At 44.8% G+C, this 27772-nt stretch overlaps 1 protein-coding gene across 1 annotated transcript in view; it reads right to left on the bottom strand.

The window, feature by feature from the left end:
* ALPK2 (alpha kinase 2) overlaps positions 1–27772 on the bottom strand; it is a gene marked incomplete at both ends in the record, with an annotated part of 105977 nt that overhangs the window by 61103 nt on the left and 17102 nt on the right. The window contains 1 exon segment of the mRNA XM_080714677.1: positions 16177–17890. Within this exon segment, the coding sequence (XP_080570803.1) occupies positions 16177–17890 (1714 nt within the window).

Below are 27772 nucleotides of genomic sequence, written 5' to 3'. Positions count from 1 at the left end.
TTTCTTAGAACTCACATTCTGTGCAGGGAAGTCGTTAAGACGTAGGATCAGCAGCAGTCCAACGAGGAGAAAAGGTCATTAGCGATCTAGAAGGAAAACTATTACAGTGCTCCAGATAAAATCATTAAAGTTAAGGACCGTCTAAGGCACAATGAAGAGATGGAGACTGAGTTTAAACTGGGTCTCCCAAAAAGACAAGGTCAAGTCCTAATCCCCTGCACCTATGTGTGTGACCTTATTTGGAAACAGGGTTTGCAGATATAATCCAGTTAGGATGAGCTCATACTGGTTTAGAATGGGCCCTGACCCAATGACTGGTATCTTTTTAAGAAGAGGGAAATCTGAGCCTAGAGACACAGAGGGAAGGAGGCCATGTGATGCTGGAGGCGGAGCTAGGAGTGGTGCAGCAGCAAGCCAGGGCGCAACAGGGGCTGCCAGCAGCCGCCAGGAGCTGCGGGGGAGGCGTGGGATAGTTTCTCCCTCAAAGCTGCCAGAAGGAACAGTTCCTGCCAACAATGTGGTTTCAGACTTCTGACCTTCAGAACTGTGAGAGGACACATTTCTGGTGCTTAAAAGTTCCCAGTTTGTGGCAATTTGTTATAGCAGCCACAGGAAACTAATACAGAGAAGAAGATTCCAACTCAGTAATGCTGTAGAGTTGCTGCTGCTGCTGCTGCTGCTGCTGCTGCTGCTGCTGTTGTTGTTGTTGTTGTTGTTACTACAGTACTGGGAATTGAACTCAAGGGTTCTCCACCCTGAACTATACCCCAATCCCTTTTTAAATTTTATTTTGAGTCAGGGTCTCACTAAGTTGCCCAGGATACCTTGAACTTGTGATCATCCTGACTCAGTTTTCTGAGTAACTGGAAAAGAAGCTGAGTCGATGGAGAGGATTTGGAGGTGAACTAGCCTGCATGCCATACTGTCAGACTCCTGGGCAAATGTGGGGGAACTCCGAGGATTTTCAAAAACAGTGAGAAGACTTTCAAAACAGCAAGTGGTTGGGCCTGAGCCTCTTTCTGTAAGCCTTCTTAACCACTAGATTCACTGCAAGGTGGATTCGGAAGTCATTAACCTGCGTTGCTTTTTTTTTTTTTTTTTGTGGTACGGGGGTTCCTGGAAGCCCTTTTACCTCCGGGCTACACTCCCAGACCTATTTTTACATTTTTATTTGGAAACAGGGTCTCCTAAGCCAGCGCGCGTGGCTGGCTTCGAACCTGTGCGATCCTCCTGTCTCTGCCTCCCAAGCGCGGGGATTACAAGCGTGCGCCACCACGCCCGGCAACCTGCGTTGCTTTAAAATATATGTTAAAATATACTGTGTGTGTGTGTGTGTGTGTGTGTGTGTGTGTGTGTGTGTGTGTGTGTTGCTTGAGAGTGCACTCGGGGCCTCCTGCATGCTGGACACACTATACCACTGACCCACATCCCACCGAGCTACCTCTTAGCCCCAAATTCACATTTCTACGTTCACAACAATTAGCTTAGGTTGGCACGATGACTTTGAAGTTCAAATCACATCTGTGTACCCACAATGGCTAAGCCTAAACTTTTGTTGTTGTTGTTGGTGGTGGTGTTCATACAAGGTAAGCGCTGTGTAATTCAGATCCTTTCCAAGCTGTCTGAAAGAAGAGAATGCTTAAATCTGACTTTGAATAGCACAGTTCTCACCAATATTCTCCACGCATCAAACTGTTACTACAGAAGCTACCTACTTTGGAAGAGTCCTTGGCAACAAGGTGGTAATTCTAGCATTTGTCATCTGGTGGAAAGATGCAGGCCAGTCTTGTTCTGCATATTCCCAAAGGATATGAAGATGGCAGGGTATGGTACACATGCTCGTAATCTCAGTATTTGAGAGGCTAAGACAGGAGGATTGCAGATCTGAGGCCAGCCTCAGCAATTTACTGATGACAAAAGGTAAATAAAAAGGATTGAGGGTATAGTTTGGAAGTATAAAGCCCCTAAGATCAACCCCCCCCCCAGTACAAAAACAAAAACAAAAACTCTAGATCCTTTCTCCAAAAGATCTAAGGTGTATGGCTATCACCACAGTGATTCATTTTGAATGTCCAACATGGAATGGAATGCTTCCCCTCCCCTGAGAATTTCCCCTGAGCACAGGCCCAACTCTTGGTATACAATTTTAACTATAAAGGACCATGGGCTTATTTTTTGGCTATTTCATTTTCAAAACTATTCATTAATTTATTCAAATGAGCAATACACAGAGTACAAAATTCATAAGGTATCCAACAAGAGGCTATACAATGAGAAACACATGTCCCTCCTACCCTGGCTACCCAGTCATTCTGCCCCCTTTGCCAGAAGCAACCGCAGTTATCGATGAGCTTATTTTAGTCCCAAAGAAAGTGAAGGTACTCAGACCTAAAATGGAATCGGAGAAGCTACCCCATGTCATGGACTGAGGCACGGACCTCAGGAGGATCTGGGAGGGCTCCGCTTGGATCAAGGTGCCATCACTTCCCATCCTAGAGCCTGGATAAGAGCGGAGTTTATCTCATGGAGCAGCCAAGATAATGAAATGAACTGGTCCAAGTGGAGGGCTTAGCACAGTCTCTGGCATGCATTCCCACTCTGATTAGCCACTGGGCAAGGGAGTGTGTGGAGGAAGATGGAAGGAAAGCATAGGGCATGTGGCCTCCTCTCTGGGGAAAGCCCTAAGTCCTCATTCCTCACAGTGTAGTCACTGGAAATCCCTGAGAGTTTGTCGGGAACGCAGGATCCTGCCCCCTCCCTAGATTTGCTGAGTCAGATGTCACGGGGTGACCAGCTCCCCAAGAAAAGAGGCTCTCTCCATCTGATGGCTGGAAGTCTCAGGGCCTGTTCCCTAGATCTTTGCCCTGAGGAGGATGGTGCTGTTGCTCCACCTGTGGACAGGAGCCCTTGGACTAGATGTGATAAAAACTCAGGAACAAACCTGTCCCTACCCTGCCCCAGCCACGCCCTTCCCCGAAACTTCAGATCTGACTTCCCAAGCCCAATGACCTGTGACCTTAAAGATGCCTGGAATGTGTCCTCTTTTGTCCTGTAGTTTGCTGGTAACCTGATAGATGGTACTGGGGCAGGATGGCATGTTGTTTTTAAAGTGATACAAGAGACACCGGAGCCTGTCCAACAAGCGGCAGGGCTGCCAGGATGCCAACTGGGACACCTAGGCCTTGGTTGTCGGCACTGGCCGAACCAGAGCTGGCCATTAGAAGCGAAGTCTGCAAGAGTTGAGTGCTGAAAGGCCGGAGGGGCTCCCAAGTGACACTTGCTACTGTTTGCCTTGTTTCAAACCAGTAGACCCTGGCTGGTTTGGAGTATATGGTAAACAGAAAGCATGCTTTTCCTTTAGTGCAGAATCACACACTCTAGTGGTGGATACATGCTAATCACACATTTGTAGAAACCTGTAGCAATTAATTAATGTGTTTATAAATTTAAAACACTGATAAGAGTAATTTTATTAGAGAAAAATTAAAACTCACATAAGGTTTTGAAGATACAACAACAAAAGAATGTAAAATATCTATCTGAATAAGTTTAGGTGGCGCTATCTTGCCTCACTGCACCAAGACTGCAGAGACTCCCAGCAAAAAAGCCAATGGCTTGAAATGAAGGAAGTGGCTGCAGCTCATTGGAATAGTAAGCAGTTGGCTACTCCTGCATGGACCCTGGCAATGACTTGCAGCAGTGCTGGCCGAGCTCACTGTGCCCCCCAGAGGCCCAGAGCAGTGCTTAACAATACGGTAAGTCAACCAGCCACCCCCAAGGGAGACCACCCAGCATGGTGGCAGGGACTTGAGCAGCAATCGATAGACTCTCAGGGTATGAGACTTTGCAGTTCACCCTGGTGAAGGTGGGGTGGAGTCTGCAGTCAGACACAGCAGAGGCATGGATTATCAGATAGCCCCCAGGGCCAATCAGGCAAAAAGGCCCTAGTAGGGCCTCTGAAAATTGCCACCGACCACCCAATTGTGGTGACCGGGGAGAAGTCAGAGCAAGCCAGCCCTACCTGTGGAGAATGGGGACTCTGACATATTCACTGAGTCTGGCCCCAGCAGCACCCGTCACCTATGCAGGTGGGGGGAGACTCAGGCTCAGCATCAGTGGAAAGCATGGGGACCTGTGCTTAACATGAGGTCCAGGTCCACTGATACTGGCTGCCTGCATAGACTGAGAGTCTTAGAGACGGGTCCTTCTTGAGGGTTTAGAGACCCAGGCTTGCAGAAGAAAAAGCTGCACTTGGCACCTGCACAGCAAGAGACACCAGGCCAGGGTCCCAATCACTGAAGGAGACCAAAAGGAGGGGCTGGAAACTGTTATCATGACTAGAGGTTACAGAGCAAACGAGAGTTGCTTGGAACATACTCAAGAACCTGTTTTAGAACGTGAACCTTAAAAAGCTGAAAGAGTTCAGGTAGACAGGAGGACCACAGAGGCCAAGTCTGCTCAGTGTTCACATATGTATAGAGTTGTATTTTGTTGTTGTTTTGTTACTTTTTTGTCTATGTGCTTGTTCGTTTGCTCTCTTACCCACCCTTTTCACAAGCTTCTTCACTTGTACTTATCTACCCTCTTCTCTTCATCCTTTTTTTTTCTTTTTTTTTTGTCTTGAATTAAAGCTACTTTGCATCATTTATTAACTATTCTACATTGGTTACTAGAATCCTATTACATTTTCGCTATCTAATCTCTACTATATATTACCTTACCAAACTCAAACTCTCATTCTATTCAATTCTATCTGCAACTCTGCCCTATTTTTTTTTTTTCTGGTGGTGGTACTGGGGTTCCAGTACCACCTTCTACCTCCGGGCTACACTCCCAGACCTAGTTCTTAAAATATATTTTTATTTAGAAACAGGGTCTCTTAAGCCAGCGAGGCTGGCTTCGAACCTGCGTGATCCTCCTGTCTCCACCTCCCAAGCGTAGAGATTACAAGCATGCGCCACCACGCCCGGTGCTCTGCCCTATTCTTGCATTCATTACCTCATTGCCTTCCTCCTCACTCAACCTTCACCACTGAACACAACACAACTTGCCCTTGTGTTGTGTCTGACGCCTACAGAGTGAGAAAAATCTATCAAAAGCAACAAAGGTACAAACCCTGCAGTGTAACTAAAAGCTAGTCAAAAAGAGGAGTAATGTGCAGATCAGCGAGAAAGGACCAACGACCGGATCAAAGAGCATCAGACCCAGACTTTTTCCATGATTGTTTCCCCATGAGCCTTATACAGAAACTTTTAATTTGATATAATCAAAATTATTAGTTTTCTTTCTTCATTTTCTTACTCCTGTGTCCCACCTCTCTCAAGGCTATAAAATAGTTTTCAATATTATCTTCAGTTCTTTATGGTTTTGCTTTTTATGTTTAACCCAAAGACCCATTCAAAGTTATTTAGGGTCTATTAAAAGAAACTGGTATTTTCTTTATATTATAGATAATTGTGCTAGCATTGAAGATGCCAGTTGTTCCCTAAAAAATGAAAGGATACTTTTGTTATAAACCAAATTCCAATACTGGATTTGATTCTGTACTCAGATTGGCTTATCTATTTATGTACTGGGGGCTACTACCACACTGTTTTGATAACCATAGCTTTACAATTTGTCTTAATAGATGCTTGGTTAGTTTAATGGTTTTTTTTTTCTATCTTTTTTCAAAGATGCAAGTTCATCTTTAGTCATGCCAAAAAGAAAACAAAAAATAAATAAATAAAACCAATAAGGCATGTCCCTGGCACTGAGTTCCAACCAAAGGCAGCAGTGAGAGATATGTTATGGGGACAAAAACCCACCATCACAGCCAAGTGACCCCCCCTTACCAGCCACCCCCGCTGCCACTCAAATTCCTGTCGGTACTCTACTCCTCAAAATAAAACTCAGCTGCAAATGGCACACCTGTTTTGGATTAGTTACAATAAATCAGGATCTGTGTTTATTTCAGTTGTGCAGACAGGTGAAGAACAGGCTCTGTTTATAGCAAGCCAACTAGAACATAGAAGGAAATCCAGATTCTGGGAGTTCTGTATTCTCTCTTGGGGGTAAAGGGTTATTCTGGACAAGCCTTTGCCTTCCTATTGTTTCCAGCCCCCTGTGGTTCTGTAGAGAAGTGTCTTAAGTTATAGTAATCGTCCTAGGTCTATTAAACCCATGGTTTTATTTTTTTTAACAATTTTTTATTGAACATAAATAGTATAGTATACATTTAAACTATATTTGGTGCCCTCTCCCCCCCACCCCCATTTTCCCTTCCCCCCTCCCACTAATGGTGGTCCAGGGTAACTATGTCATATTCATAATTTTACACATATTCAGATGTAGACCCTCATTAATCAAGATCAGCCTTCCTCCTCTCCTATCTTTCCATTCAAACTTTGCTGATATTTCCCCTCCATTATCTGGAGTCCCACTGGTATCCTTTGTGTTTCCTAGTTTGGGCATATTAGAGGAAACATATGTACCTTCTCCTTCTGTGCTTGGCTGATCTCACTTAACATAATGTTCTTCAGGGCTTTCCATCTTCTTGCAAATGATATAATTTTGTTCTTCTTTATGGCTGAATAGCATTCCATTGTGTGTATTTCCCAAAGTTTTGCTATCCATTCATCTGTTGATGGAGATCTGGGTTGGTTCCATATTTTGGCTATTACAAATTGTGCTGCTATGAACATAGGTATGCATATGTTGATGTATTTCTCTGAATTCAGCCCCTTTGGAAATATACCCAGGAGTGGTATAGCTGGATCGTATGGTGGATCTATTCCCACCTTTCTTAGGAATCTCCACACAGATCTCCATAGTGGCTGAACTAGTTTGCATTCCCACCAACAGTGTAAAAGAGTTCCTCTTTCCCCACATCCTCACCAGCATTTGTTGTTATTTGATTTCTTTATACTTGCTACTCTGACTGGGGTTAGATGGAATCTCAGTGTAGTTTTGATTTGCATCTCCCTGATGGCCAGTGATAAAACTCGACTTCCCAGAGAGTTTATTGGAGATGCAAATTCAGCAAGTCTGGGGGTAAACATAGAGGTCTGCACCTCACCTGGTAATTCCAATTAACCCAGGCCTTCACTTTTAGAAACTGTCCTGAGAACTCAAAGCACACTCAGACCACTGAAGCAGAGAGCAGAAGGTGACACTGGACCCCCAGAGCAGTGTCTTTGCTGCAACACACACTTCTGTAATGGGCTGTTGCTCCTGCCTATCAAAATGAGTTGGGGTCATGAGATTGGCCAATGGGAGATGATATCAGTATAATAGTGATGCCGCAGTCTTTCATACACAATAGTTCCTAGGCAAAGGGAGACTGAGTGGCTGGAATAAATGATAGAATCTTGAACAGGAAAGGGAAAAGCCTTTAACTCAGCTTTTGCCTTAGTTGCAGGGGCCCTTTCACAAGGTATAAATTTTAGCATTTTCAAAATACAGCCTGCCCTCAGGGGTAGACTTGTAAGTGGTACACTCCAGGCCTGGCTGTCTGAGGGCAAGGTGCACAGCCTGCCAGACCTAACTCCTCAGGGGCTAGGCCAACTCCACTTCTGTTTTCAAAGTCTCAGCACTTTTAGCTTGCTCTCACTGAAGAGGGGCCAGCATTTCTGCTCTATTGTCTATTTTTAATATCTGTCGTGGTCGCAGCAGCCTTTAGCCAACCTGAGCCACCTCCCTGGGCAGCCCAGGTGAGTTCTTGCATTAGTTAGCTTTTAAAGACTTACTCAGCTCACAGTTTCAGAGGTTCAGTCCATGGTTAGCTAGCTCTGAGGCAGAAACATCATGGTGATATGGTACTGTAGAGGGATGCTACCTGGTTTATGGTGACCAGGAAGCAGAGAGAGAGGAAGGGACAAGGGACAGATCTAGTCCCAGTAGGAGAAAAGAAGGGACCAGGGACAGATAAAATTCTCAACACCATGCTCCCATTAACATACCTCATCCAGCCCCATCCTACTGGTCTACCACTCAGAAAACGCATGCCAGTTACTAATCCATCGATGAATTAACCACTAATGTAATCAGAATTAACCACTAATGTAATCAAAGCCTGATTCCAGTCATTTAACCTCTAAGCACTTGTGCATTTCTAGCATATGAACTTTCCTAGTGTGCATTCCATATTCAACCCATAATATATCCTCTGTACTTTTTCCCTCCCTCCCTCCTCCTCCTGTTCTTCTTTTTTTATTTTATTTGTTTGTTTTTGTTTGTCTCTGGTAAAATGATCCATTGCCTAAATGATGTGTAGGGATTTTCCCCAGAAGCCTTTGTATGTTAGGTGTGAGATTTTGCTTAATGTAAGGTGTTTCAGAAATACATATATCCTACTAAGGCAGAAATATCTCAAGTGTGAAGAATACCCATCGCCACTATTAGAAAAATAGTGTTGAATAGTGTGTGTGTGTGTGTGTGTGTGTGTGTGTGTGTGTGTGTGTGTTACTGGAGACTGAACCCATGGGCCTTCTACCTGCAAGCTACACCCCCAGCCCTATTTTTTATTCTTTATTTTGAAACAGGGTCTAAGTTTTGAAGGGCCTCACTAAATAGCTAAGGTTGGCCATAAACCTGTGATCCTCCTTTCTCAGCCTCCCAAGAACTGGGATTATAAATGTGTGTTACCATACATAGCATGTTGAATAATTTGATGCTTTATTTCTTGGCTAATAATTGAGGGAAGTCAGGGGAAGACCCGAGCATCCCCGAGAAAGCCCTTTAAAACGTGCATGCCCTTAACATCTAACTCTGCAGCCCTGCTAGGTAGGGGTAGATCCTGGAGCCCCCAGGATGGCCCTTGTATTCAGCTCCACATGGGCTCCAGGATACTCTTCCCAGGCTGTGCTTCAAGATACATGGAGTTGTGTGGAACTTCCCAAAAAGCACATACTCCTGGGCACGACCCCAGAACTACTGTTCACAGAAATCAGGGTGGGGCTTGAGCATCTGTATGTTTAGAAGGACCATGTGTGGCCAGGCGTGGTGGTGCACACTTGTAATCCCAGTACTTGGGAGGCTGAGACAGGAGGATCGCGGTTCTCGGACAGCCTCAGCTACTTACTGAGGCCCTCTGCAACTTAGTGAGACCCTGTTTCAAAATAAAGAATAGCTGGACATGGTGGCGCACATTTGTAATCCCAGCACTTGGGAGGCTGAGACAGGAGGATCATGCCGGTTCGAAGCCAGCCTCAACTGGCTTAAGAGACCCTATTTCCAAATAAAATATAAAATAGGGTCGGGCATGGTGGCGCATGCTTGTAATCCCAGCATTTAGGAGGCTGGGACCAGAGGATCGCGGTTTGTGGACAGCCTCAGCTACTTAGGGAGGCCCTTTGCAACTCAGTGAGACCTGGTTTCAAAATAAATAATAATAATAAAAATAGGGCAAGGAGTGTAGCTCGGAGGTCAAATGCTCCTGGGTTCCATCCCCAGACCCGAGATATATATATTAGGTCTGGGAGTGTAGCCTGGAGGTAGAAGGCCCCTGGGTTACATCCCCAGTACCACCAAAAAATAAAAATAAAAATAAAAAATAGGATTAGGGGTGTAGCTGCAGTTAGAATGTCCCTGGGTTCCATCCCCAGTACTACAAAAAATGAAGAACTACCATGTGTGACCCTGAAGACGCTTTAACCTTGCAGGTATAGAGAATTGCCCAGAAACTTAAAGCTCTCCATATCTGAGGTACACTACAGACCTACTCTTGTTGGAATTCCATGGGGCAAAACTCAGGCAGCTCCCAGGTGATTTTTATGTAAAGCAATGGCTGAGACCACTGCAATGGCGCCTCTCCGAATCTGTTTAAGATCCTGTACTCTGTAGACCAAGGTTTCTGAAACTCCAGTGTACAGAAGAATCTCCTGGGTGAAAAAAAAAAAATGTAGATTCTAACTCAGTAGGACTGGAGTGGGGCTAGGGAGCTTGCCGTCTAAACAGCTAGTCCTCTGACCACACAGTGAACAGTAAGCCTGTAACTACTACTGGCTTTTGTTTGATGATTTCACAAGAACCGAGAACAGTGACTGCGATTAGTCTGGCCATGAAAGGACCGCGTCCGCCCAGGCTGGTCAGTGGTATTTGGCAGAAGTGGCACGGCAGACTGCGGGACTCAAAACAAAATAAATGTTTGTGCTGCACCCTCAGCCCTGCAGTGGCGCTGACAAGAGGCTCCACTGCCACGCGTCGAGGGCTGAGCCACTGCGACCTCTGCCCTTCCTGTCATCGTCACTGTCTGGCTGGCGGGGGCCTCTCCAGCCCTTGTTTTAAAAGCTATTATTTGATGGCGGTGGCACTTTATGATATGCAAAAAAAAATTTCATGATCTCAGGTTGTTCTGTACCATTTATAAAGCTGCATTTGAAGAAAGCTTAGATGACCCTATCTTATTTTCCTACAGTCTCACAAAATAGTTGCTAGAAACCTGCTGTGTGCCCTACCCACTACTGGACGGCTGTGCAGATTTTCAAGTTGCTATATCTCTGTTCTTCCACTGCCCACCAACCACCAAGGCTGAACTTGGATTAACAGGAAGTTTCATACCACCATCACGTCAAATCTGCTTAGCATGGTAGAAATAAATCTACTCTTACTTAAAACACGGCTGGGAAGTGTGGGCGAGGGTGGCAGTCAGGAGACAAAACGTACAGCCAACTCTCTATTTCCAACAACTACATGTGAATATACAGTTATCTCAATGAAAACTGAAATTAAAAACAGGTATAAAACTATTCACAGCGAGCCCTCAAGAAGTCTTTAATATGGGGAGAAAGAACATGTATTAAGAAGGTAAGTCATGTGGTATATTCCTGTAGTCCCGGTACTTGGGAGGCCAAGATAGAATGATCATAAGTTCAAGGCCAGCACTTGGTAACTAACTAGTGAGACTCTGTTTCAAAGAAAAAAAGGGGCTGGAGAAGTAGATCAGTGGCAGAACACCCTTGGATTCAATACCCAGTGCCCTACAGTCACACGCAAAAAAAATAAGTAATAAAATAAAAATGATAACAAACTAATTTTATGTGCAAGTTTAATTCTTTAAGACACCTTCGAGGTATTATTATTGTTGTTTCTGTTTTGTAGATGAGAAAACTGGGACTGGAAAGGCTTACATAAATTTTCCCAGGGTCAGAATTAGAAGGTCACAGGGCAGGATTCAAGCTCAGAGCTCCAGCCTCCAAGTTACATAATAGTCCTTCCTCAGCCCTGAGGGACACGTTTCAGGGCCTCTGAGGGCCCCTGAAGCCACGGGCAATAGTAAACTCTATATTTTAATGCCTTTCCCGCTCTGTCATGCACTGTAACGAAAACTTTTGCATTGAGGTGCAACAGCAAAGCTAGCACGGCACGCGCCTTTTTCTCCTTCACAATTTCACAGAGATAACTAACACCGACATAGGCCTGAGCAGCCTCAGCCTGTGATTTTCTTTTCTTTCCTTATTGAGACCGTTCACTCTTTCACTTAAAGGAAGTCATTTACAGCTTCTCTTTGCAATATCTGAATTGCCAGATAACTACTGTACTTCAGGGATACTCTTAAGTGAAATAGGGTTACTTGAGCAAAATCACTGCAATTTCATGACAGTCAAACCAATTACTGAGACGACTACTAAGTGATTAGTGGGTGGATAGCGTATACAGTGTGGATACACTGGGCTAAGGGATGATCATGAGCCATGGGCGACAAAAGCAAACAGCACAAGATTGCATCAGACTACTCAAAACGGCACAAACTTTAAAATCTATAAATTGTTTATTTCTGCAACCACAGAAAGCAAAACTGGACATATGAGGTGGAGGATTACAGTATGAAGAATTTTAAAGGGTTTCTCTGAATGGAGAACTCGTAGCTGGGTAAGGAAAGCAACTTGAAGCTCTTTGCAGGACCTGGGCCTTAAAGGACCAGGAGAGCTGAGCTAGTAAGAAGTGGGCAAAGGTATTCTAGATGAGATGAGCAATGTACCAGGTATCTGAGAAGATGCTTCATTTTCCAGATGAGAAACTCGATGTACATGACTGCTTTGCTTCTCAGAGATAGACAAAGGCAAAATGGTGGGAGGTCTTGAGTGTTGGGTGAGTATGATAAGGTCTTCCTGGATCTGGTTAGCAATTTGTGAGAGATAATCAAGCACTCGTTGTGAATTGCCTGCCTTCACAAGGGAACTCAAATGCAAGGTGTGGATGGTTTAGAACACATTGATTCGTGCCCAGTTCAAGAGCCAAGGGGAGTGCCTTCTATCAGTGGGGGAGGTGGCAGTAGCCTCTTGCATAGGAAGGCAAAGAGTGCACTTAAGTAGCTGAGCTCAATGATCATTAGGACCATACTTAACTAGGCATCAACTCTCATATTATACGGCTACTTATTCATTCAATCATTGATTGCCTGTTATATATTATCTATTCCAGGGATTTGGGATTTATCAGTGACAAATCACATTGAACAAATTCTCTTCCATCTCCTATACTTAGTGCTGATTCCTGGTCGGGAGGATTCCTAACTAACCAGAACCTGAGAATACATTTCCATACTGTACACTTGACATCTCGTGACCCTAAACAGGAATGCAGATCTCTCCGGGGTGAAGCTGGGCAGCTATGCAGAGGGACAGACACAGCACTTTTGACTTAAGAGTGAGGATGATCTTACCCCAGGGTGGCTGCAGAAAGAAACTTAAGATGGGTAGATCATCAAGCTTTTGCCTCCGAGTTGGATCAGAAAAGTGAGCTCAAAACCAAGATGAAGGGTTGGCAGTGTGATCCTTGAACAGGATTCAAGTTAGCCCGGGGTACCCTCTCTGTTCTCCACTCTCAAACTGGGATTAACTTTGGAATCTTCCATAAACGCCGAGAAACTGGGGGCTTTCCAATCCTAGCCTGGGTAAGTACTACTTCAAGACAACTCATAATAAGACAGCTTTGCATTGTACAAGAGAGAGAAAGAGAGACAGAAAGAAATACATCTGGAGACAATGTATCTTGCAGGAGATGCTCTGTAAGATAGCCTTATTAATAGAACAGAAAATTAAAGATAGGGAATTTTTCTCAGAATTCTATAAAAGCAATATGCAGATGAAGGTAAAATACAAAAATATAAGCTGCCACTCACTGTTTCTACAAAAAGACAGCTCAAGGTAAGTGAATCAGGAAAGACTTGAATGTAGGCAAATATATTAATATTATCCCTAACCCAAGATTCTTAACCATTTAAAATCTGTACGTGCCCATAAGCCTCAAATGTCTGAGAATAAATATTTAAAATGTATTTGGACTTAGTTGTGGATTTACCCATCTTTTTTTTTTTCCTGAACAGTATCATAAAAAAGTTTTCATTTTGTTCTCAACAACCTCCACATTTCTGTATCGCATTTACAATAATTAGTCACTTGCTAATATTCATTTTGGTCACATTTAATGGTGTGTAATAAATACAGACATCTCTTACAATTACATAGAAACAGGAACTTTTTGCACGGGTGAAAGAATCTGCATTTTCTAACATGCCAGCCTCTGTGGCAAAATTTTCCTGCATTGATCTAAGGAAAATAATACCACAATGACAAAGATCCCACTTTAAAAAAAATACTTTTATTGGTGCATTGTAGTCTCACATCAAAATGTACTTCAGAGTACAAAGGTCCTGCTTTTAACTGAAGCCTGCACAGAACCGCTCTCAAGCTTCTTGAGTTTCTGGCTGGCCCTTAAGTGAGAGGTCAGCTCTGCCACTGACCACCGCAAGATGAGACTAGGTCCCACTCCCCGCAGAAAATGCAAACCCTTTGGGTGGCTTTCTCAACAGTGATTCTCACAGCTTGAAGATAATTGCTTTAGTCACACCACAGAGTGGAATCCTATGTACTTGTGAATGTGTGTGAGTGTGTAAGCAAGAGTTCCACAAGGTCTTCAATAAATGGCAGACAGAGACAACCTTGGTCCCAGCAATGCCCCAGTTTTTTGTTTTGTTTTGTTTTGGTACTGAAGATGGAACTCAGGGGCCATCTACCTCTGGGCTATACTCTCAGACCTATTTTATTTTTTATTTAGAAACAGCGTCTCACTAAGTTGTTGAGAGCCTAAGTAGCCAAGTCTGGCCTTGAACCTGTGATCCTCCTGTCTCAGCCTCCCAAGTACTGGGATTGCAAGCGTGCACCACCACGCCCAGCTGCCCCGCTTCACCTAGCTGTATTGCCAGTAAATGAGTGAGCCTGCTAGTCACAGGGCTCTCCATATCAGGACTCATCTTAGGGGTCTGGGAGTGCAGCTCTTGGTACAGCACTTGCCTAGCATGTATTAGCCCTGGGTTCGATTCCCAGCACCACAAAAACAAATGGAACAAAGAACTTAGTTTAGGACCCAGGCTGAGGAGGATGATGATGGTTCCTTCCATCTGCTCCTTGAAGTCTTCAGCAATTGGACGGACTGGAAATCACCTCCAACAGGGGCAAGTCTTAAGTGGACACTGGCAATAACCCTTTCTGTTCCACTTGCTCTTTGGGGAGCCACTGTTTCTTGACCCCAACTTCTAATAACAAGTGATTTATCCAGTGAAATACACTCCACGTGGAGAAGCAACTGTCAAAGGGTCCGCAGTGAGTTAGGAAGACTGCTTTATGAGTCAAAATGGGAAGGCTACGTGTATTGACTTGAGAAAATAATTAACATGGCCATTGTGTTTCATATGAATATTTGGCCAGCCTCCTCGTAGACTTCTCTTGGGTTTAAATCTGTGATCGCTGGTATGTGCGCTGCTAAGTACAGCGGACTGAGCTGGCTTGCCTAAGCAAAGGAGAGTCTAAAGCTGGGTAATTTGGCCAACAGAACCGGAAGAACAATTTGCTCAGCATACAGGTAACTCGTACTGGAGATTTATAGATTGGATATTTTAATACAGATTGTTTAGAAATGCGTGTGTTAAATCTTTGATTTTTCAGTAAGAGAGAGAGTTCAGTAATTTGATTTAGTGACTATTTTGTTTTCTTTTAACTATCTAGTCTTCTATAAAAATAATACTAGATTTCTATTACAAATTTGGAAAAAAGGGAAACATAAAGAAGAGTAAAAATAATGAACAACTTATTAAAGGTACTTATTTTAAAATTCAAATCATGGCCGTAGTAAAGCATTTGTTCAAAGCCCATTTGCAACCCTTTAAAATAAAATATATTTAAAAACATAAGCAGCATATGAAGCACAGCATCCTTGTACATCAAATATTTCTATAAATGTAATTCTATCTATTTTTTATTTTTTATTTTATTTTATTTTATTGCAGTACAGGGGATGGAATCCAGGGCATTCTACCTCCAAGCTACTCTCTCCCCCAGCCCTATTTTTTATTCTCCATTTTGAAGCAAGGTCTCACTAAGTAGCTGAGGCTGTCCTCAAACCGCGATCCTCCTGTCTCAGCCTCCCAAATGCTGGGATTACAAGCGTGAGCCACCACGCCCCGCTTCCATCTCTTTAGAATCAGTGTTTAAATCACCCCAAATCAGTATTAGGGAAAGAATACATTTTCTTCCTGGCAGTATTTTCTTGACCTCTTACATGTTTTGTGGTCTAAAAAGAACAATACAAAGCCACTCTCATCAAAAACATCTGACCAGCACGACAAAATCAACTTTGTCGACTTTTCCCAGCATCACAAAGTGAACCGTGTGTCTCTGAGACACAGCACATCCTTACAGTTGTGCTATGAATTCCTATTAAAGCCCAAACCTAATGTTTTCAAAGTGCACAAAAAAAAGAGAGACTAAAAAGACAGGTTTCTCTCCCGGTCCCACCCCTGCTTGAAAGGCTACGCCCCAAACATTTGCTTGAGAAACATTCTGAATAATGAACGTGGCCTAGTAAAACACACAGTGGACAATATATCGGGTTTCTTTTTCCAGCTGTCCCGAATCCCATTAATGGCTCTCACTTCTACCAGTCTTTTGCTATAATTAGGGTGGCTTAGGGTTTATCTGGGCCTTTTTTCAAAACCAGATTTCCTTCCTAACAGCAGCAGCTGTCATTCCCAAGTACCCTGGTGGTACTGGGAGTCTTATTTTTATTGACATTATGGTACAGGAATTGTGACTGTAAAGGAAAAGAAAAATAGACACACGCACGAATGCACACATACGCACGCACGCACACGCACATGCACAAATTGTCTCTTGTACTGTTTAAGAAGAAGGATCTTACCTGAAGATGATCACCGTGGTCTGGAACCAGGCTTGTATTAAACAGGTTATTAGCCAGCATCCCTTTTCCGGCAGAGCTTGGGTACCCTTCCTCGGGGAGTGGATCTGCTGGAGGTTGAAGGGTTTCTGCATCCTGCTCTGTCTGGACTACTGAAATAACACATTCCCCTGCGAGGAAGTGGGAATTCTGACCAGGAGCAGCTGCTTCGACGCGGGGAGCCTCTCTCTGATGGCTCTGGGTTAGTGGGTGCTTAGCAGGTTCTGTGGGCAGAAGACTAAGGGGGCCTTCTGCAGCGCTTTCTCTGGGGGTCAGCTTCTTGGCTCTTCCCTTAGTCCCAGGTCGCCGCACCCTGGCAGGTTTCTGGGTGCCCCTCCTGTCGTCACCCAAGTCCTTTTTATCTCCTTTTCCTTCGACAGTCTTCTCGGAGCCCTGCTTCATCCCTGACTTCTCCAACCCCCCAGACAAGGGCTTCACCTCTGCCTCTGTCACCGCGTCGTCCACGGTTAGCAGATTGTCACTGGTGAATTCCTCTCCTACTTGATGGCTGTCTCTGGTTTCTCCTGGAATTCCTGGATAATCATTTTCAGCAGCCTCAGAGGAGGCGGGGAGTGGACCTCTCTCCTGCTCACTCCCCGTGGCCGCCCCATTCTGGTGCGCTCCCAAAGTCAGAGTCATCCCTGTTCGTGGGGACCAGGGACTGTGCCTGGAGGCTCCGCTGCTCCTGAGCCCCACTTCTTGGGGTTGTGAGTGATAACCGCAGAGGCCAGTGGTGGCATCCATAGGCTCCGTGTCACCCGACACCCAAGGCCCACGACCCATTTCACTGCAAAACAGCTCATAGGTAACCAGGCCACAGTCACCGAATTCCAGCTCTTCGTCATCGCTTTCTAATAAAAAAACATGCTCCATCCCCTGCAAGCTCCTTTGCCAGACTGCATTAGAGTAATCCGTCATAACATCGGAACATTCCAGATACTCCAGGTCATCATCTGAAAACTCCTCCGTGCAGGTCAGGGTTATCTCTGGGCAAAGTTCATACTCGCTGTCAGAATCTTCTTCGCTGGAGACCTGGGGACCCGCTTGCTTGCTGACTGCGCCGCCGCCGTCACCCGGGTAAATGTGTGCAGTTGCGTCCGACAGCGGAAGGCTGAAGCTAATGTATTTCTGTGCTTTGGGATTTTGAGGACCAGAGCTTGCAATTTCATCATCTGGTCCACCACTGATTAGGCTGCCATCCATGGGCCCCCAGACCATTGACTGCGCCGTCCTGGGGCAACCCACATCTTCTTTTTGGGAAGCATGATTTAAATGAAGGGAAATTTCATCTATGTTTTGGGGATCATAAGCCTCTGTAGTTGGCCCCGTTGCTTTGATATCCGGGGCATTTTCAGAATTGGATGCACTAATGTCACTATTGGCCAATGCCTGAGGTGAGTGTGAGCGGTCAAATTTGGTGGGGGAGGAGTCAGCTGACCCACAAGCCCCCACGGAGATACCATCTTCTTCCTTATATGGGGATTCTTTCTCTTCGGTTTGATTTGGGCTTTCCTCCTTATTTGTCTCTGTTTCACGTTTCCAACCAGTGTCCCTGTCCTCTCCCAAGTCCAGAGGGCTTTCTACTGGACCCTCAACCTCAATGGAAGCAGAGCAGCAGATCATCCCCAGACAGTTCTTAGCTGAGATCTGATAAATACCAGCATCGCTCTGGGTACAACTAGGATGGAGAGAACACACAGGTAAGTTTGAACATGCATACCAACTCCCCCCCATCTTCTACCCCAAGAAAATGTAATTTTCCTGGACGCTCAGGGAGATCTCTGGTGTCCCTGGAATAGGGCTTGTGGTCTAGGGCCCTGGGCTCTGGGGCTCCAGATTTTTCTGGTGCTACAACCTTGGAAGGCTCAGTATCTCCCCCTATATCTTTCCACAATCTTAGCCACCAATTAAAAATGCTGAGAACTACTTAGGAAATGTTTTACATTCTAGTTTCTTCTTTTTTCCTCTTCAGTCATTTTTATGTTACAGGAACTTGAACAAGATTTTATTTTTCTGGAGTGAGACACTGTACACATATAACTAAAATATTCTACCTTATGTGATGGAACAGTGTCAATAATAGGTCTTTTTAAGACCACACTAGGAAGGCAGGTTTCTTGCCAGGAGGCTGTAAAAATTACACAACAGGATTATGTGCGTGAAGGATATTTCCATGTGACATGAAAGGCCATTTCCTCCTTAATTAAATGTGACTAAAAGATTCAGCTCACAGCCATGACTCCCACTGGATGGAAAACCATCCCCACATGTCATCCTGACACATAGATCAAGCCAGGTGTTCAGCTTTGGCCCAGTCACAAAAAAAAAAAGAAAAGAAAAGAAAAGGAAAGAAAAGGAAAGAAAGAAAGAAAGAAAGAAAGAAAGAAAGAAAGAAAGAAAGAAAGAAAAAACAGAATCCTGGACCAGACCAGGCCTGCTCTTACAGGAGGAACTATGCTCCTGTGGCTCCTCCCATTATTAACTAGAATCCTTCAGAACTTGGACCCTAATGTGCTTTATTTACTCAATTCCTGCTGGGATCCTTTCCCAGGCTCTGAAGTCTCAATTAAAGCTTGTTACTTTTTTGTTTATAAGTTGCCATCTTGTCTATCACATTTAACCTCATGGTGATGTTGAGACAGGAGGATCACAGGTTCGAAGCCAGGCTTTACAACTTAGCAAGCCTCTCAGAAACTTAGCCAGGCCCTGTTTCAAAAATAAAAAGGGTTGGGGGTACAGCTCAGAGGTAGAGCGCTCCTGCATTCAATATCCAGCATCAAAATAAGTATAGAAATAAATAAAATAAAGATCTCAGGCCATCCTAGTGCAAATTGTCCTTGGCCTGCCCTTTGTGACATTCTCAACTTCATTAACCAGGCTCAAGTCCCCTCAGTTAAAAGTGAATCTTTTGAGCTTGGAAAAAAAAAAAAGTGACTTTCGCTGTATTCACATTACACACATCATTCCCTTTAGGAGCCTTTTCAATTAATTCTTGCTTTGGGCTTAGTTAAGAACAGAGACACAGAGAGAGAGAGAGAGAGAGAGAGAGAGAGAGAGAGAGAGAGAGAGAGAGAACGAACTGTGTCCTAAAGCAAACTCCCAAGTAAGTCAGATTTGAGCCACACCATGCAACACTCCTCCAGAGACACCACCTACCCTGAAGATGCCGTTGCTCGTGTTGAAAGAAGAGAAAGAAAATAAAGAAATTAAGCCTGAGAGGCACTAAAAGCCTGGTAAAAAGAAAGAAGCAGAGATGATTTTTGAGAGAAAGGAGAGAGAAAGAAAGGAATTTGGAAAAATACAGAGAAACTAATTGGATTAAGTATATTTAACTTCGCCACTAAATAAACAGATGGGAGGTGGTCCTGATTTAGTTACAAATATTTTTATGGCACACGTGTTTTAGTTGATAAAAGACCTGCAGACCATCCTAAGTACCCTACGGAAAGAGAAGAAAGAACCAGATTGAGTATAATTAACTTCTCACTGATTAATGAAAAACTCTGAGTTATGCTTTGTGGTCAACATACCCTTAATTATTATCTCTAAGCAACCTACAGAAGAAGTAACCAGGTGTGGTGGCACATGCTTGTAATCCTGGTACTTGGGAGGCTGAGACAGGACGATCACAGGGTCACGGCCAGTCTCAGCTACTTAGTGAGACCCTATTTCAAAATAAAGAATAAAAAATAGGGTTAAAAGTATCCTATCCACCATTTAAAAAGAGAGAGAGAGAGAGAGAGAGAGAGAGAGAGAGAGAGAGAGAGAGAGAGAGAGAGAGAGAGAGAGAGGAAAAGGGGGGAAAAATCAAACAAGGGACCCAACATCTACTGAATACCTTCCAGGTTAGACAAAGTCTAACTGCTCCCCCTGTGCAAAACTGAAACTTGAAGAAGTTGAGTGATTTTCCCCAAACCACAAAACTTGGGAAGCAGTAGAGCTGGGATAAGAAAGCAGAGCTTCTGACTCTGAGTCCAGCTCTGTGAACACTGTTCAAACCCTGGCATTCTGAGAAAGACTGTTGTGCGAATAATGTTTCTGCCTTAAGTCTCCATCGTGAGCAACTGGCCTGCTTGTGCAGCGCATGTGCTGGCACCCAGCATCACGTTCAGAGCGGAGGCAGGAGGAGTTGAGGGAGACAAGCCGTCCAGTCCTAAAGTCCCTGGGCTAAATTGTATAGCCCCTGCTGAAGAGGAAAAGGAATTCACAGAAGGGACTCCCGTGGTAGCAGTTAAAGCGATGGGGACTCCAGTGGGAGTGTAGAACCTCTACAAGATGCTGGCACAGAGACCTGCGTGCCCCGTGGTGGGAACTTGACGGGAACACAAGACCTTCCAGGAAGAAATTCGCTCAACAAGTAAGTGAGTTCTTTCCTTGCCTATGTTTTTCTCCGGCTAAGGGAAGCAGTACCATTCCTCTACCCTGCTCAGAGAGTCTTTCTGGAATCCTCTAGGTTCTTTCTAAATTAATCATTTCCTTATTAAAGTAAAAGCCGTCCATGTTACCGTAACTGGATGGGGTTTCTTCTGAATTTGAAACCTGCCCCCCACCCTGAATAGGTTTAACCTCAAGTTCTGAAAGTATCCCGGCTTTAAGATTTCTTTAAGCTGGGTGTGGTGGCACACACATGTAATCCCAGTACTTGGGAGGCTGAGACAGGAGGATCACAGGTTTGCAGACAGCCTCAGCTACTTAGTGAGGCCCTGTTTAAAAATAATAATAATAAAGAATAAAAACCAGGGCTAGGGGTGTACTCAGAGGTAGAATGTCCCTGCCTTAAATCCTAGTACTACACACACACACACACACACACACACACACACACACACACACACATACGACTCTTTTATACACTTGAAAATAATTGAGGACTCCTAAGTAGTTTCATTTATGTGGTTTATATCTATCAATATTTACCTTCTTAAATTCAGTCAGAAAAAAATTTAAATGCTTATCTATTAATTTTTTGGCACTGGGGTTTGAATCCAGGGGCATTCTACCTCTGAGCTACACTCCTAGTTCAATTTTATTTTTATTTTAAAACAAGGTCATGCTAGGTTGATCAGAGTTTCACTGCTTGCTAAGGCTGTCCTCAAACCTGCAATTCTCTAGTCTCATCCTTCTCAGTACTGGGATTACAAGCATGTACCACCATGCCCATCTGCCAACATCCAGGATTAAATAACCATCACTGAGCTGGGTGTGGCAGCACACACTTGTAATCCCAGCATTTGGGAGGCTAGGCTGGAGGGTCGCAGTTCGCAGACAGCCTCAGCTACTTAGTGAGGACCTTTGCAACTCAGTGAGACCCTCTTTCAATTGAACGTATTATGCCTCTGGATTCCATCCCCAGTACCATAAAAATAAATAAAAAATGAAAGAAAGAAAGAAAGAAAGAAAGAAAGAAAGAAAGCAAGCAAGCAAGCAAGCTGGGGGAGGTAGCTCAGAGTAGAATATTCCTGGAGTTCAATCCCTAATAACAAAAAATTAATATACATCTCATTAATACAATATACATTAAATCTCTACATTTCAACCATAATAATAACCTTCCATCTCAACATATAATACCCTAAAGGAGTTGTATTTCCTTCCTTCTTTCCTTTTTCCCTCCCTTCCTTCTTTTCTATCTTCTATAATAAAGAATAAACCCAGGAGCAGTCTACCTTCGAGCTAGACCCCCAGTCCTTTTTATTTTTTTATTTGGAAGCAGGGTCTCCCTATTGCTGAGGACCTCACTCAGTTGCTAAGACTGGCCTTGAACCTGCGATCCTCCTGTCTCCGCTCCCAAGTACTGAGGTATGCGCCACCACACCTGGCTGATGTTGTGTTCTCATGCATTATTCATAACGTCCCATTGACCATCAAGGTGGGTAACGCGACTGGCACAAAGAGAAATAAACCAGGACAGGCATTCCCAACGAGGCTGCTGTTCCCCTGACTTATTGTCAGCCTGAGGTTGTCTCCAGCTTCCAAACCGCTCTCCCAGCAATATTAACATGGCTGAAATTCAAACAGTGCTACTTGACCAGGTGCCCCAAAGACAGGGCTTGTAGGACAAGCTGAAACTTTGGGCTACGAGGTAAGATTCGGAATCCCCTCTGGATTTGAGATCGTGTACCGATCTGTATTCCATTTTAGTATACATCCCACTTCCTGCTGGAAGAAAACAAGATCCAGGAAGGAAATGTCTGCAGGGCTTTCGCCTCTGCAGCCAGGAATGTGGGGTGTCTGAGCCTCGCCAACGCATGCAACAGGGCAGGGAAAGCAGTGTTGGCTGGCCAAAGGACCCATGTGAGGCCTGTGTCCTTCCCTTGCTCATAGCAACAGGTAAAGGTCATGACATTTCCTTAGGCTATGGGTCTCTACTTTATGGCCTACCTAGCTGATCTTGATTGAATTATTCAGAATTACTGAAGAAACAGAAAAATGATTTGGCTGATTTCTTAGTTTCTGTATTTTCTCTTTTTTTCTCTTTTCTTTCTTTTTTAATTTTAATTTTTTATCTCATATTGTTTTATTTTGTGCTAGAGATTGAACCCTGGGCATCCTACATGTTATACTCTTAATCCAGGACTTTTTTTTTTTTTTTCCGAGTGGCAAAGCTCACAGAAATGGAAGAATTATGATACTAGAAACACACTGAATTTCTTGGTCATATTTTCTTCAGCTAGATACATTTCACAATGAACCAGGAGATTCCACATATGTTTATCAATTTATTCAGTAATTTTTCCAACAGATGGGTTGAACCACACATCTGAAGAGCTAAAAGTGACCTCAGAGCTATGCTTGGGCCGGTTAACCTCTCTCAGTTTGATCCTTTTGCTGTTCTCTTCCATATGACCAGGGCCTATCTGTGAGGCTGCAGCTCCCTGGCTCGTGGGCACCGGCTTCCTGCTGTGTTTGACCAAGAGACAAGAAGTTAGCCGGGTGTGGTGGTGCACAGAAAAAAAAACAAAGTCCTAGACTAGGGGTATAGCACATAGGATGCTCAGAGTTCAATCTCTAGCACAAAATAAAACAAAACAATGTGAGACAAAAAAATTAAAATTAAAATCTCAGTACTTGGGAGGCTGAGAAAGGAGAATCGCTGGTTCAGAGCCAGCCTCAGCAACTTAGTGAGGCCCTCTAGTCTACAATTTAGTAAGACTCTTATAAAATAGGGCTTGGGTTTGGCTTGGAGGCAGAATGCCCCTGGGTTCCATGCCCAGTACCACCAAAAAGAGAATGAGATACAGGAGGTTGGAGGGTGGGAAGAAGGGAGAAACCACCTTCAAGTAGGCTTTCCTCTTGTAGCTCACCTCTATGCAGCTCCTTTTCCCATAGAACAGCCCACCAGGGCAGAATCCTCTGGCCTATGACCTATGACCTGGAACTGCTAGTCTTGCCCCTCCCTTTGTCTGGGCAGCCCTGGAAGTGGTAGCTTCCCGCTGATGCCCATCTCTGGATGACCTCCCCATTCCCTGCTTGGCTCAGTCACCTGTGTAACCCTGAACTACATGCTTGAAAAATGCCTTTTGTCTTCCTAGTTAGACCCCAACAGATACAGATCAGATCTGAGGCCCAGAGAAGATCTGACTTAAGTTAAAGCAACGAAGGAAATGTCTACCATATATAAGGCACTGTGTTAGCCAGGGTCTAGAAAATAAAGATGCTTAATTCTTAGGCAAAGGCCCAGGAACTTTGCATCCAGTAAAGGAAACAAAATGTCTGTATAAATAGCTACCATATAGGACAGTATAGGTTAAGTACCATTTAAAATCAGGCCAATTAGCCAGGCGTGGTGGTGCACGCTTGTAATCCTAGTACTTGGGAGGCTGAGGCTGGAGGATCGCAGGTTTGTGGATACCTTCAGTTACTTAGTGAGGCCCTCTCCAAATTAGTGAGACCCTGTTTCAAAATAAAGAATAAAAATTAGGGGGGGGGAGCCTAGAAGTAGAAGGCCCCTGGGTTCACTCCCCAGTACCAAAAAAAAAAAAAAAAAAGGAAAAAATCATGCCAATTGGCCAGGCGTGGTGGCACACACCTATAATCCTAATGCTTGGGAGACTGAAACAGAAGGATCACAGATTCACAGCCAGAGTTGGCAATTTAGTGAGGCCTTCCGTAACGTAGTGAGACTCTGTTTCAAAAATAAAAATAAAATAAAATGGAGACAGGGGGTGTCGCTCAGAGGTGGAATGCTCCTGGGTTAAATCCCCAGTACCACAAAAAAAAAAAAAAAAAAATCAGGTCAATGATAGAGATTCCGGGTGAAGGGCAAGATAGCCAGAGAAGGTTTCCTGGGGAACTCAGCTGCTGAAGCAGGCCTAGGAAACACTTGGCATGATTTTGTCAGGGAGGGGCTCCTGGGGAGAAGGGAAGATGAGACACCTAAAGGTGGGGGGTAGAACATCCCCAGGCCCTCACATAAAATAACTGACCAGTTTTAATTTGGAAAATTGTGAATAGGTAGGCAACTCCAGTATTTACTGTTTAAACAAGATACTTCAAAGCACGAAAAAGGATGCTTTTAAATACAGCAAGACAACAGGCAGAGACTGGGGCCAACCCAGAAACTGAGGCCAACCCAGGTGAATCCAGAGATAAGGTCGGATGCCCAGATGGGGCAGAGCCCAGATGAGGGAACAGTTTCCCTCCCATAGTGAGGGGTTTGGCCCTCAGGCTCCAATGCACTTGGAAGCAGTTCAAGCAGCCATTCACTGTAAGATGCTGTCCAGATTGAGCAGGAACACCCCATTCTCCCTTGTACTCAACCATAAGTGCCCGGCACTGCACAGGACTTAGGAAGAGAAACAAGCAATTAGTATAAGACTTCGTTCCTTCCCCAGGTGAGCTGTCAACACTGCCAAGAGATGATTGCCAAGAGATGACTGCCAGGTCTTAAATAGGGAGCACTCTGTGATGTGCAATCACCAGTGTCTCCAAACTCCAAAAGCCACAGTCGAGGCAGCGAGCGCTTCTGGTGGTTGGGAGTGGAAAGGTCAGGGTGACCTGGATCTTCAGAGAACAGAGCCAGCTCCTGGAACTTGAACCCAGCAGGGAAGGATTAAACTTGGGCTGGGTGGGGAGGGCATTCTGGGCAGAGGTACAAGAGATGGAATGGGGTCATGTGTAAGGGTCAGAAAAGCAGCCAGCTGGGGTGGGAGTCACAGAAGGTAGAGCAGAAGGGGAGAGGACCCTGAGGACAGGAGTTGTGTGCTGGGAGAAGCCCCTGAATAGAGGGCAAGGAGAAAGGATCTGGCACCCGACCTGGGATCGAGCTGCAGAAAATTCTTTTCCTCTCCACCCAAGTGCAATTCTGAGCAGATTGCAAAGTCAGTAAGTATAGCCTGGTGGTGAAGGGACCGACTAGTAGCGAGTGTGCTTGGAATCACGTGCTGACCCACATACCGAGCCACCTTGAATAAGCATCTTCCTAGCTCTGGACAATAACTGTACCTATACCAGAGGGGTGATGTGACGATTAAGGGAGTCAGTTCCTATCAAGTGCTTAAACTGGGGTCTGGCACGCAGTGAGCATGATATCAGTAGCTCTCAACCCAAGCTGAGCGTTAGAATTACGTGCTTTTTAAAATTACCAGTGTCCAAAGAGTTATAGAACAGTAAAATGATTCTGCACAATACTATATTGGGAGACACGTGTCCTGGTGTTTAGACCCATAGAATGGAGAACAGCAAGAGAGGGTGCTAACCGAGGACTCAGGGTGAAAGTGAGGTGTCCAGGTAGATTTGTGGATTTTAACAGATGCACCATTCCAGCACTGGATGCAATTACTGGGAGAGGCTTTGTCTGTGGGGGAGATTTTCTGGCCAATTTTGCTCTGAATCAAAAACCATTCTAGAAAAATAAAATCTACTTAAAAGAAAGGAATGATACCAGTGCCAGGACCCCAACAAAAATAAAAACCCACAATTTTTAAGCAGCATGGCAAATTTTAAGTAACAGGGCAATTTTTTTTTTTAACTTCCCAGTGATTCTAAGGGGCCGCTGGTGCTCAGAAGTGCTGAGCTAAGTGAATCTTAGATTGTGTGCCATGGAGACTGAGCTCAGAAAATCAAGTTGGAGATCTGATTTATCTTGGAGATCAGGGACCCCTGTGTCCACCGCTACATCCCCAGGGTCTAGGACAGTCCCTGGCGTATAGTAGGCCCTCATTGAATCCTCATTTCTAAAGGAATGCCTTCTGACCACTGCTTTTGCGTTAGAGGCCAGCACGCCTGTGAGCAGATTCTGTCTGCAGGGTGGTCCTGGTAGACTGGGCCGCAGCAAACTCATCTAGTGGGATTCTTGGGTTTCAAGTCTGGCTTTGTCCATCACCCACCATCTTCCTTTGGATGGGCCTCCTGACTCTCTGGGTCACCTATGAAGTCCAAGAAGCAGACTAGATCAACTAGATTCGACCAACTAAAGCAGAATTTCTTGGGGTGTGGGGAAGAGGACCTAGGTATTGCATATTTTTTCACTTCATTCTATTTTGTAAAACTTTTTTACTACTGCATTATAATTATACACAGCAGTAGGATTTGCTATAGCATGCACACAACATAATTTGCTCATTTTCATTCCCCATCATAATTTTTTTAGTTTCCCAGGTGTCATGTATATCCGGGAGTGGTATAATCCTTAGAGCAGGGCTTCTTGTGTACTAACTGTCAATGGACTCTCTAGGGGCCTCATTAAAGCGCAGGCTCAGATTGGCTGGGTCTGGGTTTGCAGACGGGTTTCTTTCTTTCTAACAAGCTCCCAGGAGATGATGCTGATGCTGATGGTCCGAAATCATGCGGCGTGGTCTTAGCATCGCTTCCAGCCGTGTGACAACAACAATAACAACAATCTCACGAAGGGCAAAAGTCCCTGTCTTAAAGTTTCAGAAAAATACTAGCCGTTGCTCGATGTGCTGCTGCTCAGTGTGGGCTGAGTTGTTGCATGTCAAGCCGCCTCTCTATGCAAACCTGTAGCTCTTAGGCGCTGGTTTTGTGTTTTGTTGTTGTTGCTTTAAGGGGGCCCAGGCGAAGGGAATTGGCAAAAGCAGAGCAGATAATTTCTCTCTCAAAAGCTAGCTCACCTACACGCACCAGGCCCAGAGGCCTGCCACCTGGGAGGAGGCTCGCTGCAACTTAGTCTCTTCTCCTTGCCTGCTGTTCTAGCGTCAGGGGCTCTGTCACTGCGGTGGCCTTTTCTAATAATGACCATCTCATTATGCCTCTGTCTCCTGCCATCCCTGATACCCACTGGGGTGGGCAAGTGTGGGTGAAACAGTGAGCGGTCGGCAAAGGGGAAGGCAGGGTGCTGCAGGGCACCTAGCAAAAGCATCCCCAAGCTGGGGAAAGCTGGTTAGGGATGCAAGGACGCAGTTCTAACTGCAGGAAGAAGCTCTGCCTGCTGGAGCAGTAGCCCAGGGGACAGTGGAGGACAAGGACAGAAAGGAGCAGCCACAAAATGAGGCTCAAACACCCCGCAGCTCGAATGGAGACAAAAGCAGCCAGCAGAGCGGCCTTCTCCCATCCACTGCACGAGTCCCGGGAAATGATTCTGTCTTCACGCCGCCCTTAA

Source organism: Muscardinus avellanarius (genome assembly GCF_963383645.1).
Source record: "Muscardinus avellanarius genome assembly, chromosome: 17".
Classification (NCBI taxonomy): domain Eukaryota; kingdom Metazoa; phylum Chordata; class Mammalia; order Rodentia; family Gliridae; genus Muscardinus; species Muscardinus avellanarius.
This window is presented reverse-complemented; position numbering and strand designations above follow the sequence as displayed.